The 17,926-nt window shown below is 32.1% G+C and overlaps 1 protein-coding gene across 1 annotated transcript; it reads right to left on the minus strand.

Moving 5' to 3' along the window:
- Positions 1-4,202: 4,202 nt before the first annotated feature.
- LOC126676546 (probable terpene synthase 6) lies at positions 4,203-9,727 on the minus strand. Its single transcript, XM_050370766.2, has 7 exons — positions 9,559-9,727; positions 9,185-9,458; positions 8,470-8,842; positions 8,179-8,397; positions 7,047-7,182; positions 4,795-5,043; positions 4,203-4,611 (listed from the first exon to the last, which is right to left on the minus strand). Exons 1-7 carry the CDS (start codon positions 9,661-9,663, stop codon positions 4,321-4,323), a joined length of 1,647 nt encoding a protein of 548 aa, XP_050226723.1. The 5' UTR covers positions 9,664-9,727; the 3' UTR covers positions 4,203-4,320.
- Between the last annotated feature and the right edge of the window lie 8,199 nt (positions 9,728-17,926).

Raw genomic sequence — 17,926 nt, forward strand, 5'->3', positions numbered from 1 at the left:
TTATTAGGCAAAGATCGAATGACTGCTTGGACTTGCTGTTCATTTGTGAGGTTATGTCCAGCTGATTTTAGCTCCATTATCATATTCGACATATCCCTTAAATGTTGTTTCATTGTCTTGTTAGGGACTTTCTTATAAGTGTCGAATTTAATAGTCAGCTGTCTAAGTCTAGAGACATGGTAGTTCCTCCAAACTTCTCGCGCAAAGCGACCCACATGGCATTAGCAGTGGAATACTGCTGATACTCATACACCAAATCATCATTCATGGAACTGATAAGGATTCCTCTTGCAGTTGAATCCTTTTTCTTCCAAATAGTGTATGTAGCCATGTCGCGCTTAAATTGCGCATCATTGACATTTTCCTCATCGGCCATTGGTTCATCCATTACATTATTAACAACATCAAGAGCTTCTTGCTCCTCAAGCACATAATGTATTTTCAGATGCCATATGTTATAGTTCTCCCCATTGAGTTTTTCACCCTTATTAAATTCGGCTATGATATTTTTCGAAACCATTTCAATTCAATAATAACTACAAAGAGACATATTTAATGCAAAAATTAATCTATTATGTAATCATACACATCATCATCATATTAATCTAGTCGCAATTAAAAAATAAGTTATTGAAAAAAAATTCATATGAACTAGAACCAAAAGTTCACTATGTTCCCAATCAAATTCATCATTCAAATGTTAAATTTTCTATAACTTAATTTAAATTTGCGCCATTTAATTCTTTGATGAGAATAACAAAATTCTACCAATCATGGAATGCCCATCTCATAAAATATTTATTGGAATAATTTTAATAATCCACAATCTTTTAATGATCATGAAATATTTATCAAACACTTAAACACACCATAACTCAAGAATAGTCATCAAAATAATAAAATAAAATTATTTAATCGGGGTATGAATCAAATTTAGAAAATTAAATAAAATATTAATAATTTTCTAACACGTGTATGCAATTTCTATGAATTTTCCAATTGAAATTTTTTTAACAATTGCATTTTAGTCAACTAAATGATTCATAAAATTTACCAAAACTTTACCAATAATTCAGAAATTAAAATTAAAAAATTTCAGTGCGTTTTCGAAAATTTTGGACACCCGAAGCGCTTTGCACGCGCTCCCACGCGCCACCTATGCGCGTGGGGCTGGTTCTGTGTACTGGCTGCTAAAGCAGCCAGTGTAAGAAATCCTAGCCGCGCGCGTGGCGCGTGTATCACACGCGCCACCATGCGTTTCGATTCTGTCTCCGACAATTTTTCTACCCCCCTATTTGTGACTACTATGAGTTCAACGGTGCAATCGGATTCAAATTCCGACATCGTTTGATATAGGTGTGAATCTCAAACTCCATTAAAGAGAATGTAAAACACACTTTATCTTCAACCATCACACCCTTTAATCTGAAAATTTCCAGATTTTGCATTTCATGTAGGTATATTCAAAAATTCATAACTTTCACTACACAAATCCGTTTTAGATAATCTTTATGCCATTTTAATCATGACGTTACGTAGTTTTCATATATGTAATTTTTACAAAATTATCAGTCATAAAAATGGTCGAAAAATTACGTCAAAGTTTCTGGAAAAACACAAAAATTTAAAATTTCCAGAATTGAGTTTTCAACACTCAAACTTTGAATAATCATAACTTTCTCTACACCAACCCAAATTTCGTGTTCTTTATATCGTTTTAAAGCTTGAACAACACACTTTATAAATATATAAATTATATATCATAAAACACAGAATTTGGATATTTAAATTTCATACGAAGTAGAGCAAATTATAATGCATATAACATTGAAAATTCATTTTTTCAAATATTATGAATTTTAATCAATCAAAGCATGAATATCAACATTATAAGGCTCCGATACCAATGTTGGAATATGCGGAAATTAATTAGGATCGTTCTAGACATACCTTTTGTCGATTCCACAAGTTTGATTGATTTAATGCACTAAGTCTCAAGTATTTTCACAATGGAAAATACTTATATTTCACCACCTAATGTACTTATTAATTGTATATATTTTGGTAGAGAATTGAGTTATGATTCATTAGTTAATTATGTATTTTCAATACATGTATATATAAGCAACTAAAAGGTTCCATGAACAAGTGTAACTCTTCATGAAGTTACCACTTTTCATAGAGTTGCAACCTTTTATGAAATGTATTGCACCCTTCTCTTGCATATCCATATAGTCAATTGGGTTCGGGTCAATCCGTCATGGGCGACCCGATCCAAATACCAACATATATATATATATATATATATGTATATAAATATGTTGGTTAACATATCCTTTTAATCCTTCATTTTTTTAGTTTAAACCAATTCTCTTTAAACTTATCCTTTTAACCAAGCGGTTAATTACCCGTTTTAACTCAATTTCGTACGTATTATTTATATTCAAACAAATTAAAAGAATTTGAAAATTTAATATTTTTCCGTTAAAATCCTTTTTAATTACGATTTTCGAGAATTAACTTGTTATTTACCAGTTTGGGACTTAATCTTTATTTATTTTTTTATAACTTTTCTTAATATTTCCCTTAGTTGCAATTATATCTTTTAATTTAGTCCTAATAGCAAACTTTTCGTATCTGGATTCTTAAAACCGACCTACTAGGGTCTTAATTATTTTTATTCTCTTTGTAATTTCTTCATTACCCTCACTTCGTTGGACCAAAACTCGACATGTGGCCCAATCAGATAACTTGAACTTACGGGGTATTACAACAATGCCCATTGAAGAAATTCTCAATCATGACATTGAAGAAAAAGAAACAGCCCCTGAAGGCGAGACGAAGAAACTAGAACTTAGTACGGAGAAAAAGGTAAACCTGGGAGCGAGTATGAACCCCAGAGTTCAAAAAGATATCATAGCAATGCTAAAAAGGAACATCGAAACATTCGCCGCCAAAGCTTCGGAGATCGTCGAAATAGATCCACATGTCATTACCCACGACCTAAACGTAGCAGAAACGGCGAACCCAGTCAGATAGAAGAAGAGGAAATTCTCGGAAGAAAAACAAAAGATAATAGCTGAAGAAGTAGAAATACTCGGGAAAGCCGGATTCATCAGAGAAGTGCACTACCCCGAATGGGTAGCCAACGTGGTAATCGTGAAGAAAGCTAATGGAAAAAACAGGATGTGCGTAGACTACACCGACTTAAACAAGGCATGCCCCAAGGATAGTTACTCACTTCCCGATATTGACAAGCTCGTGGATTCTATAGCCGGACATGCAATGTATAGCTTAGCGGATGCTGCTCAAGGCTATCACCAAATACAGATGAAAGAACAAGATCAAGAGAAAACGTCATTCATCACTGAAGGAGGAACCTGCTGTTATACGGCGACGCCCTTCGGGCTGAAAAATGCTGGAGCAACATACCAAAGCCTTATGAATTTTATGTTTAATGAAGAAATCGGAAAGCGAGTCCAAGTATATGTAGACGACTTGATCATCAAAAGCGAGAACGAGGAAAGCCATGCAGAAGATCTAGAGAAAACGTTCAAAATCTTAAACAAATTTGGGATGAAGCTGAACCTAGACAAATGCACGTTCGGAGTACAAGGTGGGAAGTTCCTGGGATTCATGATATCCCAGACAGAAATCGAGGCGAATCCAGAAAAGATCAAGGCGATAATGGACATGAAGGTACCACGAAATATAAATAATGTTCAAAAGCTCAACGAGCGGATCACCGCACTCGAAAGATTCATGTCCTGCTCGGCCAAAAGATGTTTTCCGTTCTTCAAGGCCCTAAAAGGGACGCAAAAATTTGAGTGAAACAAAGACTGCGAGGAAGCATTCGAGGAACTGAAAAAATTCCTGACCACCCCACCGTTGCTTAGTCGACCGTTAAAGGGGGAAACACTCTACTTATACATCTGCGCAACGAAAGAAACCATAGGGACAGTGCTGGTAAGAGAAGAAGATTCAGAGTATAGTTTAGACTTGAATTCAATTGTATTGAGTTTTATCGTATAAAGAGTAAAGGATGTAATGATCTGAGTAAATATTGTATTGAGTTTTATCGTATCTGGATGAGAAATCATAAAATTCAGAGTATAGTTTAGACTTGAATTCAATTGCCATAATAATTTTTAATATATTATATCATAGAAAATCATTTAGACTTGAATTCAATTGCCAATCCATTTAGAAAATCATTCGGATTATTAGTATTGTTCAGTCCACAAAAGACCAACAATTATCAATACAAACATAACTAAATAAACAAACAACATGTTCTTGATACTGAGACTCTAGCTTTCATTACATGGAAAATTCTTCGAGGAACAATGACTTGACATCATCTTTCACATATGCTGGAAATGTGTATCCATCATGGTATTTGTAAAGAACGTCCATCACACGGGAAAGGTTGAGAAATAATTTGTAAAGAACTCCTGAGACATCGGTTGGTCTCATGCGCTGCTCGTTGATGTCTTTCCATGCGTTCACACACTTTTTCTGGATCGCTGCTACTGCTTCCTTTTCGGAAGCATCATTTTCTTTCATGTAACACTCCACGCTTGAAGGACAATCTCCCCTTTTTTGCTCAAACTACAAAGTATTAGACAAACCACTCCTATATTTAATACCGTCAAATAACTAATCCGCTTAAAAGATCAAGCCAAAATGTTCTTATGATTCATCTGTCAAATATGTCACGAATTTAAACCCGCGTTTGTTTGATCCATCGTATATTCAAGAAGTGCTAAATAGCCGGTTATTGTGATATCTTACCTCATGTGATTGTATATCATCCATTAGACGACAGATTAACATGGCAGCTTCAAGAATTTTAGGCTGTTTTTGAGCCCATTCATATTCTTGTAATCCCACTGCATTTCCCATTCCAAGTAAGGATATTGCTGTTATGGGATTGTAAACACTAGTGATGATTCCATTGCGTACGTACTCATTCAATGTTGGCACAATACCCCCGTAAAACCATTTTGCTTCTTTCATGTAGGCTCTCGACAATTCTTTCAACTTAAAAAAAAACATATATATGTGAACATCATTCAGAAAATAAGTAGTAACATATACTCCCTCCGTCCCAATAGAGTTGTCCACTTTGAGAAACTTTTTTGTCCCAAAACTCTTGTCCACTTTCAAAAAGTAACTAACTTTTACACTTAATTTTCCTATATTATCCCTAATTAAAATCCACTAATAAATAAATTGAAAGTGGACCCTATAATTAATAGGGGTATGACAAAAAAAGTAAGTAAAATTTTATAAAACCCATAAATAATTACTTTTCTTAAACTGTGTGATAAAGACAAAGTGGACAATTCTATTGGGACGGAGAGAGTATATTTTAAAATAAATTCATGCATCCACGATAATCTATCTCTTAACATTTTGACAATGTATAATATTAAATGAAAGATATAGATACATAAAATTATTTTTTCAATTTAATATTAAACAAAAAAAAAGTTAAAACAGTTTAACCTATTATTTTGGTATTTCAAATCAATTACTCTAAATAGGGGTGAGCAAAAATCGAATTTTTAGTGCACCAAACCGAAAAAACTGTAACCGAACTATGAAGTTTGTTTTTATTTTTATAGGGGTGGTTTGGTTCGGTTTTGGCATTTTGCACTCTGCACCGAACCGAACCGTGCACGTCCCTAACTCTAAACGTCATTTATAAACAATAAAGGATGTAATTAATTAAAATATAATAATATTAAGTATTATTAAATTATTTTATGACAAACTAATTTATATATATGAATGGCATTCATAATTGTTTTGACAATGATATAAAATTTGGAGAAAATTCTGTAGATTATTTCTTAAATAATTTATCATTTTTTCAGAGTATACGTTAATTTGTTAAGGACCTAAGTTTTATTTTTTACTTTATCAACGACCATAGATAGCATTTTTTTGGCTTAATACATCATTTGACCCCTAAACTATACACTTTTATTCTCTGAGACTCTTAAACTAATTTGATATTCTATTGGATCTCTTAACTTTATTTTTTGTTCTATTTAACCCGTCAACTGTAAATTTTTTGCCGATCTGACCTTTTTCATCCAACGTGGCAAAAACGCGTGTTTTCAAACGCTTTGAAGCGCGTGAAGGATAATTAAAATGCATAAATTGTTCTATTGAACCCCCGAACTATACTATTTTGTTCTATTTGACCCCTGAACTTATTTTATTTTCCTATTGCACCTTCAAACTTTTAATTTTTGCCCATTTAACCTTTTCGAAAATACAATTATTTAACTTTCATCCATTTAATCTTCAAGAAAAATAAAAAAATATTGAAATTTAGTCAAATAATTACATAATATAACTTCTTGTACACGTAAATATTTATTTACATTTCAATAATGATAAAAGAAGTTTTGTCTGTTTTTAACGATATTATAAAATATATAAATTTAGTATACTGTGATAATATTAAAAAAAGACTAATTTTTTAAAAAAATTATAATTTTTATTGTGTTTCACGAATTTCCAATTATAAAAATTTTAATACACTAGCTTTTAAGTTTTTTGCAGTTTCAAACTTTTCAAATCAATTCTGAATTTTTAAAATTTGTGTTAAAATTAAAATTCACACTAAATTTCATGATTTTTAAAGTCTTAAATGATTAATATGTGAAGTACATCCATTTTTATTTTAAATTAAAAAAAATATTTAAACTTAATATATTTTTTGACCCCTAACCTTACCCTTTTATTTCCTATGACCTCTAAACTATTTTAGTATTCCATTGGACCTCTTAACTATTTTTTTATTCTATTTAACCCCATGTCAGCAAAGCCATGTCAACAATTTTATCCACGTCATCGCGCGTGGTGTGCACATTCCAAATGAGGGGTTAAATAGAACAAAAAAAAGAGTTAAGAGGTCCAAAAGAATACGAAATTAGTTTAGAGGTCGCAGAGAATAAAATGGTATAGTTTAAGGGTCAAATGATGTATTAAGCCGCATTTTTTTTATCAATTTTATAATATAAACTTACGGTCTCCTTTAGATAAGTTAATCTGTAAGACATTCCTTCATTGCTATTTTTTTCTGTTTCAGCATAAAGATCCAAAAATGCCTTGTAAAGAACTTTCATGTACTCTGGTAGCTCATTAGTAGCATTTATATCAAACCTGAAAAAAGAAAGAAAATAAAGCATAATCTTTTTATAGAAATATAAATATCGACAAAACGATCTTATCGATCCATAACTATAACATAATTGAAAGAAAAATCTCTAAAATATAATTTCGACTTTTGATTCGTCAATTTTATGAATCTTTGACACTTGTATCTAAATAGTACAGAAATAATAAATGGTCTAATTAATAAAATTAAAATATGTTTTAGTCCCTTATCCTTTTCCATGATATATTAGTTCATATTTGAAGAGATGATCATAAATTGTAAGAAATAATATATATAATTGTAAGAAAATTTGTATATTATTATTGAATTATTTTATAAAATTATAAAAAGATTTATAATTTTTCTTTTTAAAATTACATGAACTATTTTCTAAAAAATATAACACAAGATATTGAATTATATTATCTTTATTAATTATATTTTTATTCTTTTTCTTTTTTGCTACTTGAATATAATAGTTACTACTAGTTAAATTGACAAATCAAATAGTCAAAATTAATTTTCATTTATATATGGATCTATTTAATCAAAGCTATAGATACATAAGTGCTTATTATCCCACAATATATCGACCTTTTTCACTTTTATTCCGACGTTGTAAAATACGCGATTATAACCAAATCAACACCTTCGGGTTTAATTGTACCCAATTTTGTTAATTGGATTCTTTTTCATTCGAAAAAAAACTTAGGAAAAGATGTCAATTTAATAGTTGTGGATACCATTGAAACTGAATAATGTGTATCTGGATATAATCGACGATTTTACAATGTCGGGGTGAAATTGAAAAGAAGTTAAAAGGTTAAAGATTTTTTTGAACATTAAGACATACATAAATGTTTCTGCCAGAAATAGCAAGACTCATCAATATGATGATTCATGATCTTTAATCTGCATAAGCTTTTCGAGTAGTATAAGCGTTAGCATTATTTGTGTTTTTAATATAATTTTCATTCGTAAAAAAGAAGAAGCTATCGGACCTCTGAAATGCAGTTGTAAACTGTTCGAGTTCTTCGAGGGTACCATATGCATCATATGTATCGTCCATCATTGATACCACAGCTGTATACATAGAGAGCATCACTCGAGTGGAAGAATATTGAGGCTCGAAATGTGCTGCAATTGCCCAAAGATAATTCTCCACAAGTCTGTCTCTTGCATAAGTAAGCTGTTTAGGAAGATTTACATCCTCCCACCAACTGGTATATATAAAATATTGTTAATCTCTGTTGAGGTATGAAAATATATTCCTTAGATGTATATATATATACCTTGTGAGCAGAGCAAGCTCTTTGTTGTAGAGTATTTGCAATCGATTATAATCGAGCTTAGCAAACTTGAGGAGAGTTTCGTTTCTAGACTCTTCGCCTTCGTAAAAGGAAATATAAAGCCTATGCTCTATTCTTTCTATTCCTTGGTGGTATGGCCGATACAGAGCATTCTTTATATGTTTTGCAAGATTGGGGCTACATTTTTCAGCTAATATCTCCAAGTGCTGCCTTGTAAATACAAGGGCTTCATCAAGAATATCTTCGCCGTGCACACTCAAAAACGCAGCTTCATACAAGCTGAGGAGCCCTTTCACATCATTGGTGATGTTTTTCTTGAACTCGCCATTGATGTCCTTGAATTGGTAAAACACATCTGATCCACGTACATTTAAACAATTATATAGACCAGATCACATGCTGAGCGGGTGAATTTCACCCTTTAATGATAATAGAGGTTTTGCGAGAGACATAAGCTGCCATATTTGGTTCATGCAACGGAATATCATGAAATGGAATAGCTATTCCATAAGAAATGGAATAACTATTCCACACTTTCTGAGAGGAATCTTTATTTCACAAAATCATGTAATAGCAATTTCATAGAATAACTATTCCATGAATCAAAGTAAAAAATAGTCATTCTATACGGAATAAATATTCCATTCCGCACCTATTCCATGAACCAAACATATAGATGCATATGAGTGAAACTTACCACAAGGCATTTTATAGCCATGTTGTCTCAAAACTCGAAACAGAAGTGCAGATTGGTATAGGTCATAATCATTCTGATCAAGAAGATCAGGAACAGCAACGAAAATATGATTTAATTGCTTATCAATTTCATTTTCAAATTGATACGCAACGCCAAGACGGCATAACAAATTGATGAATTCAACATTCTCCATTAACTCCGTAGAAGATTCTTCTAATAATTCCTTCACTATCTTTCTGAGAGTTTCCACCTCTTCGGTGCATGATTCAAAATCCTGTACACAAACATTTAGAGCTTTTCGAACGTTGAAATTTTATTTTATTTTTTTTTGAAAGAGAAAGTTAAATATTTTAGAAACAAAACATTCTACTTACTGAATCTACTGTAGGGGATAATGCAGCAAAATCGTCACCCCAGACTGTAGGAGGGAAGTCTGCCAATGGACGAAACACATCTGGCTGCTGATTTTGAGTGGCCATTTTTGAAAGATTAGTTGGCAAATAATTGTAGTTTTTGATATTCTAACACCGTTGAGCTAGCAATGCTATTTTTATAGAAAGATTGAAAGCTGGATGAAGATGGTAGGTTTATTCCTACTACCAACTCAATTAAAAAAACAAAATAATGTAGGGAAATTTTGCACCCACTATAAAAATATAAAATAATACTAAAAAAATATATAATAATTATAAAGATACTATAATTTTATCTTTACAATTTTATTTTTATATTTTTACAAAATACTAACATTTTATTATACTAGTCTCGCTTTGCGTGCTACGCATGTGGCTCGTAACGTGACTCGCCAATTCATGTATTATTATTTTAAAACAAAATTAAAAAAATCAAATTAATTTTTTTTGTAAATTTACACATAACTAACAAAGATTTGGATAATATTAATTGCGTTGCTAGTGTAGTCAAACTAAAAGATTGATATTGCTATTAATTTGGAAAAAATTAGCTATTTTTTCTACACTCAATTAATATTCCTCTATCATGATACAATTTTATTTTAACTAAAACTCTAATTATAATTATTTTTTAGTAATTAATTAAATAACTAATTTGTTAATGACTATAAAACCGTTATTTAATATAGATTAAAAAGGGTTATTCGGTAAATTTGCATGTCCCCCCCCCATCCGTGCTTTTATATATAGTATAGATATAGATTTACAGTTTTTTTTGCCAAAAATAAAATACGACTCTTATAGTCTTAGTTTGTTAGTTGTTAGTTACAGAGACAGAATTCGAATCTATAACCTTTTGATACACTTGAAATCGCCTTAATCATTTACGTTAGGCCCACACTGGTAATTTCTCTTTATTCGTTTATCTTTTTCCTCATTTTTTCTTCAATAATTATGTTACTAAATACAAGTGATGTTTTACCTGAAAACCAATAAATATTGCAATAAATAATAAAATCAACATAATATGTATAAATAATACTAACCACGTAAAGACAACTACCAAACCTAATGAACAACTTCATTGATATACCCGCACATAACTTAAAATAATACTTTAACTTCATATGGAGGACTTTAACCTTACAAAGAGGACTTTAACCTTACAAAAAGGACAATGATCAATATTTTTGAATAATAGTTTAAATTAACTAATAAACTATTGTTAAAATTTAGGAATAAAAGAATTTCGTTTACAGTTACTGTTTTAGCCATGAATCTACAAAGATTGCAACTTTTTTAAATTTATTTACAGTGACGTTAATAAAGCACTTAGATTATAGTGTTAGGTTAAATTACAAAGATTAAACGGTTAGGTTAAATTACAAAGATTAAACGGTTATGTTAAATTACAATGATTAAGGTTTAAAAGATGGAGAGACAGACGGGAGGAAGAAGAAGATGAGCCAGTTATTGATTTTTTTATCTGTTGAGCGAAGGGTCTTTTAGTGTTATATTTTTTTTAAATAGTATACGGATTATATACAAAATTTAAAAATCACACCACCACCACCATATGACAAATCACACCACCACCATCATCACAAGCTCGCCATCATCACACACGACGCCACAAGCCCGCTGCCGTTCGTTCCAGTGAAATCCGATTTTCTATTATGGACTATGTATGAGATAAACCTATTCTGGAGTATATGTTTATATGCTTATGACTTAAACTAAAATTTAATTCTTAAACTTGTACTCATTCACCCATCTAATTCTTGTTTTTTATGTTTAACCTCTTTAATATTTCAACTTTTAAATTTCATTCTTTTAGCCTTTGAAATAGAGAGTGACAAATAGAAATACTGATGTGGCAAAAAAACTACTAAATTGCTGCCTAATTCGACACATCACCAAATTAAAAGATGAGGGTCATATAGATTAAAGAGAAAATTATTATAAAACTCTCCCACATATATGGTAATTCACATTTTGGTCAAAAGTCTCGAATCCAACCACATCAATTGTGTTGTCGGTTTCTTTGGAAAATCCTTAATCAAGGTCTGGCAACAAATGCCAACATCCATAAAAGACTATTGGAAAGAACGACACTTTTCCCACGCTGCAAAAGCTCAGAGTCGACGGCTCACCTATTTTTTCAGTGTCCTTTTGCCTTAACAGTTTGGGTAGGAATGAACACAAGTGACATTGTGATGGATATGGAAGGGCATGATTTTGGTTTCTGTTGGACATCCTTAATTGAGTGGCTTTCGAAGAAGGAGGAAGGGACTAAACTGATTGAGCAAGCCGTGTAGATTTTGTGGGCAATTTGGCTTGCAAGAAATGCCCTAGTCTTTCGTGACGAACATTCTGACCCTGAGGCAGTACTGAGCTTAGTAGCAGACTTGTTCAGGAATTTTAACATGGTTGGAGGACGTACAAGTAGCCAATCCCAGGGAACCTCCGACGTTGCAGCAGCTGCTTGGAGCCCTCCTCCATTTTGGGCGGTCAAGATCAATTTTGATGAAGCTTTGATAAGGCAACAGGAGCAGGAGCAGGGGCATGTGTATCTAGAGATTACAGGGGTACCGTGGTCAGCTCATTCGCCTTTCGTGTTAACCAAGCTAAACCAACATCGTTGGTTGAAGCCTTGGCTCTTCGTGAAAGCATTAATCTCGCAAGAAGACTAAGGCTGTCCAACCCCATCTTTGAAGGGATGCAAAAGGCTTACTAGATGCGATGGAGAAGGAGGCGCAGATTGATGTAGATAGCGACGTAATAGCACAAGACTGTCGAAATCTGTGTAATGTCTTTAATTCGTTCTCCTTTTTGTTTGTTAAGCGTTCGTTGAATCGGGTGGCACGGGACGTGGCCAGTAAAGCCCTTAGAGATTTGTTCTTTTGTAATAATCCGACAACACAGTTGGTGTGGTTGGATTCGAGACTTTTGTAAGTCGTTTATTGTCAATGAAGAATTTTTCTTCCGCTTAAAAAACAAAAGAGCGAAATTTAAAAAATTACGACGGTAGAAAGATTAAATTGAAAGCTTAAGTCTGATGGAGACCCTTCGAAGGGTTGATGGGCGGACCCCGAGTATCGAGAGTGGGATGGAGACCCTTCGGAGCTTCGCCGCGTTTTTATGAGCCCTTTGTAAGCCTTATCAGTTTCATCTATCAAAATTCTTTCCACATTCAAATTTTTGATCAATGTCGTAACCACTAAGGAATTATTGTGTGGTCCTTTGACATGTTTCAAATCCTCTATTCCGAAGGCTACGACCGCCATGTGCAATTCCTAATGATTCACACTTTCTTTTTCTGTTTCTTCCTAGTGTAAGAGCTGCTCGATCCTCCATCATTAATCATGTGTATCGTTAATTAGAATACTACTGTTACTTAAAATTACAACTAGGTTAATAGTAAAGTAAAATTAACTAAACACTAAAAACACTAGGTCACCCCTAAACTCTATAAATACTACTGTTAATCAACCTATAAGAGGACCGGAAAATTTGACTAAATATCAGAGACCAAAAAAAGCACAAACCTTAGAAAAAAGACCTTAGTTTGCCACACACCCCCACCCCAATACACACAAATCATTCAATTTTAGTCATAAAAACGAAGTTGAAACGTCCTAATCAATCAAGTAAGAGCTGTACGTGCAGATTCGAAGAAGGATTCCGCATTTAATTCGCCACTAATCGAGTCAAGGGCTTAGAACGGTACTTCTGAGGACCCTCAATAATCTCTTGTCAGTTTTTATGCCATGTTAATCACAATTTCTGAATTTTTAGGTATTAAGATGCATGTTAGTCTATTTAATTGATTTTTGCCATAAAGCGTCGTAATTTCCAAATTTAGTTTCCTTGATAAAATTGCTATACAAACTGAAGAGAAGCATGTTAATAGGATGATTTAATGTGTTTTGTATGTCGTATCCAGATTTCAATTGGTTATAATGCTTAGAATACATGCTAGGATGGTTTTATGCTTGTTTGCCATAGATGTGCTCTTACTCAACTTGCTATAAAATCATTTGTTTAAGTGTCTTAATTTGATTGTAAACACTTTAAAATAATCCTAGTACGTGTTATTTGCATTCCCTATTTGTTTTATGTGTTTGTGAGTGTTTTTGCATGAATAATCGAGCTGAAACGACGAAACTACGAAGCTGCTTCCCTAACCGACGTCGCCGACGCTGACAAACAGACCGCTGGCGCCGCCAGAATAGACTGCCGGTGCCGCCAGTGCACAGATCCGGCGCCGGCATTGTGAGTGGCGCCATCACCCTGCTTCTGTCTTCCTCAAGAAAACATTCCAGATCACTCCAGACTCAATCCGATCTTGTTTTCGTGTTTCTAGGCTTATTTGAGCTCAGAATTAGGTCCAGTTTGAATCCATATATATTGTTTTAGTTGCAGGATCAAAGTTTATGTTATAACGGGCCTATCTTACTATATTTCTTTCCTCGAAGACCAAAATTGTAACCTGCCAATCAACTGGGCCCGAAAGCCGAGATCTAGTACGACCGGCAACTTCTAGACTCGATTTCAAGCTCATCCAAACTCGAAATTGACTCCGATTAAACCGCTGGATTCGTATCGACAGGATAGCCAACTTCCATGGTCCGCCCGAGAACTAGTTCGGGCCACATCGACGGTCAAAACGCATCGAGTGCCAGACACTCTGGTCTACAAGGTCTAAAAGTATTTCTAACCTTGCATGTTTATCCAGATGCCCATGAATATGTCAAAAATATTTAAACGCTTTCCAAAAGCATTATTCAATCCAATATTTACAGGCTTAAGGTCTAATCGCATTAATTAGCTAAATAATTCAAAACCAGCAAATCACCTAAAAATCTTAGAACTGCCATGAAAAAGTAGTTAAAGGTTATATAGGTTATTTAAGATGACAAAATAAAATCAATTAAATCTAGAAATCCGGTCTTATAGACTTTGTGCATATAATCAATTCAGACCAGCCAGCCATTTGCTATTTGTTAGAAACCTCAAAGGCTAGATGAATGCTTATGAGTATTGCTATAAGCCAGAATGGAGTCATATGAGTGTCCTAAATTGGGTCCCTTTACTGCTTTCATTTGTGTTTGAATTCCCGCAATTTATAATGTTAACTGCATGAATGTTGAGATGAGATAAAACGAATGCAACCAGTAAAAACAAAGGTAACTAATAAGCCAAGTACAAGATTCGTTAGAATGTACACGAACCCTGTATTTTGGTCTGACATACAATAGTCTCACCCATAAGCGAGGCAGGCTATCCAGTCGGTATAAAAGACATTCCTAATTGAGTTAGGTGACGACTTCATATTTTCTCAAACCCTGTCCAGAATAGAGTCCTGCTACAAGTCTGGGCGAGCGGCCCCCGAACCCCGCTCTGCTCACACATATATTCAAATTTTAAAATAAAAAATTAATGTCGTAGGAAAATAAATAATTATGCATATAAGGTATTTGTTTAAATTTATTTTAAATTATTTTTAAATAATTTACGAATAGTCTAAATACACTTCTTGTGTTTCTATCTATAGTGAAATTACCATGTAAAATGCTAAATTAAAAAGCATACTTTAAACATTTCATTTTTGATATGATAAATAACAAAAGACTGAAGCGTCTAATAATAATTTTCAAAAACGGCCATGTCTCTGACTGAAAATTTTATATCACCGCCTTAGTCTCCATATAAATGGATTTAACTTAAGTGTTTGTACCCTTTCAAAGTGTTTGTACAAGAGGCCTCTAACATCAAGAACTAATTTAAAAAAATTTGTCCCATCCAAAAATCACATGCATTTTGTTTAAGATACATTTATTATATTATAACCAAATGGTATGCATGTTAGGTATAACATTATTTGGTCAATAATTGATTCACAAAAAGCTTATTATATTTGAAGCGTGAAATAAGCACATAAATCCACTTCAACTTACAATTAAATATCATAAGTTCTTAACTAATAAATTAAATATGAAGGAACCATAAATAAACTAGCACCTGAAATGGGCCGCACCGCTTGTTTGATTCTTTGTGTCTTATAACTAAGATGCATGTAATATGTATAGCACACTAATATTGACATTTCAGATGTACCCACGAAATTATACCTTGTTTCATGATCTCATTATATATTTTTTTAATGAAATTAAAAAATTTAAGCAGTAACAATACAACAACCCTAAGAATTTCATGTTTTCAACATTAAAAACAATTAACATTAAAAAAATATTATATAAAGGTAAAATAAATATATCTATCGCAATTTTCCGTTTACCATTTATATAATGATCTTTAAATCGTACCAGTTTTGTCTATCATATTTTTGATTTTGTTAAATATACTCACGACTCGTTTGAAATTAATATGGTACCATGATGTACGTCTATATAAAAATATTTATCCCAGTCAGCGTATGTAATATTGTGCCACGTCAGCCTCAAATGAATCATGTGTTTATCCTATTTGGCGTATGTAATATTGCGCCACGTCAGTCTCAAATGAGTCATGCGTAGTGACGGATCCAAAAAACTTATATGGTGGGGTCCATACGTAGGCTAGAAATTTTAAATTAAAAAATATTAATGATAAAAAAATTATATCATCAACCATTAATTTTCATATCGTAAAATTATATAATTTTTTTTTGGATAAATGATAATTTATTAGGCACTACCACAAGAAGTGGAAGGCAAAATCCCAAAACCAGGAAAATCAAAGATGAGTTACAAAATTATCCAAACATCTAAAAACATCATTTCCACAATATGAAAATTGAGGATGAAGAGAGCTATAGAATTGGACCGCTTTGCAAACACACAAATACGCCAAGTTGTCAGGAGAACTCTCAACATAATTGAAAACTCTGTTATTTCGCGACTTCCAGAACTCCCAAATTCCGAAAAACTCTGTTATTTGAATTTGTCCAAGTAGAAAAAAGTATAAAATGACCCTTAAATTTAATTGTTTTAAAAAGTTTAATCTTTATAATTATAAAATCATCTTTTTTAAAAATTTAGGGTGCTATTGAAATCAAAAATTACGAAATAGGATGCTATTGAAAAAATTATAAGGTGAGGGTGCTATTGAAAAAAAATTGAAAGTTGGGTAGTTTTTCAGACCTTTTACCTTCTTTTTATTTGTTTTAAGTTCTTGCATTTGTTTTTTTATTTTCTTTAAATTTGCATTCGGTTGAAATTGAACTTGCGTTAAGTTTATATTGAGTTTACATTGAATTTACATCCGGTTTATTTAAATTTATTTCTAAATTAAATTTGGTTCAATATGTTCATAAGAACTGTAACAAAAAGTTCGGTATGTGGTACTATTTCAGGTTCACATTAGGTTGCTTTTCAGTTTTATAGACCGGCAATTTACATTTTACTTAAAATAGTTACTCAATTCTTATAATAAATATATCTCAAAATTCTTTTTATATAAAATATCAGATAAGATTGTAAAGAGCAGAAAGATAAATTTTATAAATAAATGAATTAATTAAAGTAGTTTAGTTGATATAGGTTCATATCAGGTTCATATCAGGTTGATTTTTGGTTTTATAAGCTATCAAATACATTTCACTTAAAAGAGATATTTAGTTTGTATATTACTCTAAATTTCAAAATTTTATCTATATATAGTGTCAGTTAAGATTGTAAAGAGCAGTAAGACAAATTTATAAAAAAAAATGAATTAAGATAGTTTAGTTGATATAGGTTCACATCAAGTTAACATCAGGTTGATTTTCAATTTTATAAACTATCAAATACAATACACTTAAAAGAGATATTCAATTTGTAAATTACATTAAATTTCAAAATCTCTCTATATAAAATATCATTTAAATTATAAAGAGTAGGAAAATAAATTTTATTAAAAAATAAATTAAACTAGTTCAATTGATATAAGTTCACATACAGTTCACATCAGGTTGATTTTCAGTTTTATAGACTGTTAATTACATTTCACTTAAAAAAAGTATTCAATTCGTATAGTAGATTATATCTCAAAATTCTCTCTATATAAAATATCTGATATAATTGTAAAGAGCAGCGACAAATTTTATAAAAAAATGAATTAAGATAGTTTAGTTGATATAGGTTCATATCAGGTTTACATTAAGTTGATTTGTGGTTTTATACACTATCAAATATATCAATGAAGTGAGGCATTTGGACCTCTTTCCTCTCTCTAGTTTTCGCATGATAGATAACAATATTTAAATTTACCCAGTCAGAAGGCTCGTGTATTTGGTTAACTCCAACGATCTTATAATCATTAGTAATGTCAGCGTATCCGAACCCAT

This window comes from Mercurialis annua, linkage group LG4, assembly GCF_937616625.2.
Source record: "Mercurialis annua linkage group LG4, ddMerAnnu1.2, whole genome shotgun sequence".
Taxonomy (NCBI): Eukaryota; Viridiplantae; Streptophyta; class Magnoliopsida; order Malpighiales; family Euphorbiaceae; genus Mercurialis; species Mercurialis annua.

Bases quoted from the DNA above. Each gene is read 5' to 3' on its own strand.
- LOC126676546 (XM_050370766.2), bottom strand. From the start codon at position 9,663: ATGGCCACTCAAAATCAGCAGCCAGATGTGTTTCGTCCATTGGCAGAC. The intron at 8,398-8,469 runs GTATATATATAT...TATATATACCAG, and splicing joins GAGCTTGCTCTGCTCACAAG to TTGGTGGGAGGATGTAAATC. The intron at 4,612-4,794 runs GTAAGATATCAC...AATACTTTGTAG, and splicing joins ATGATATACAATCACATGAG to TTTGAGCAAAAAAGGGGAGA.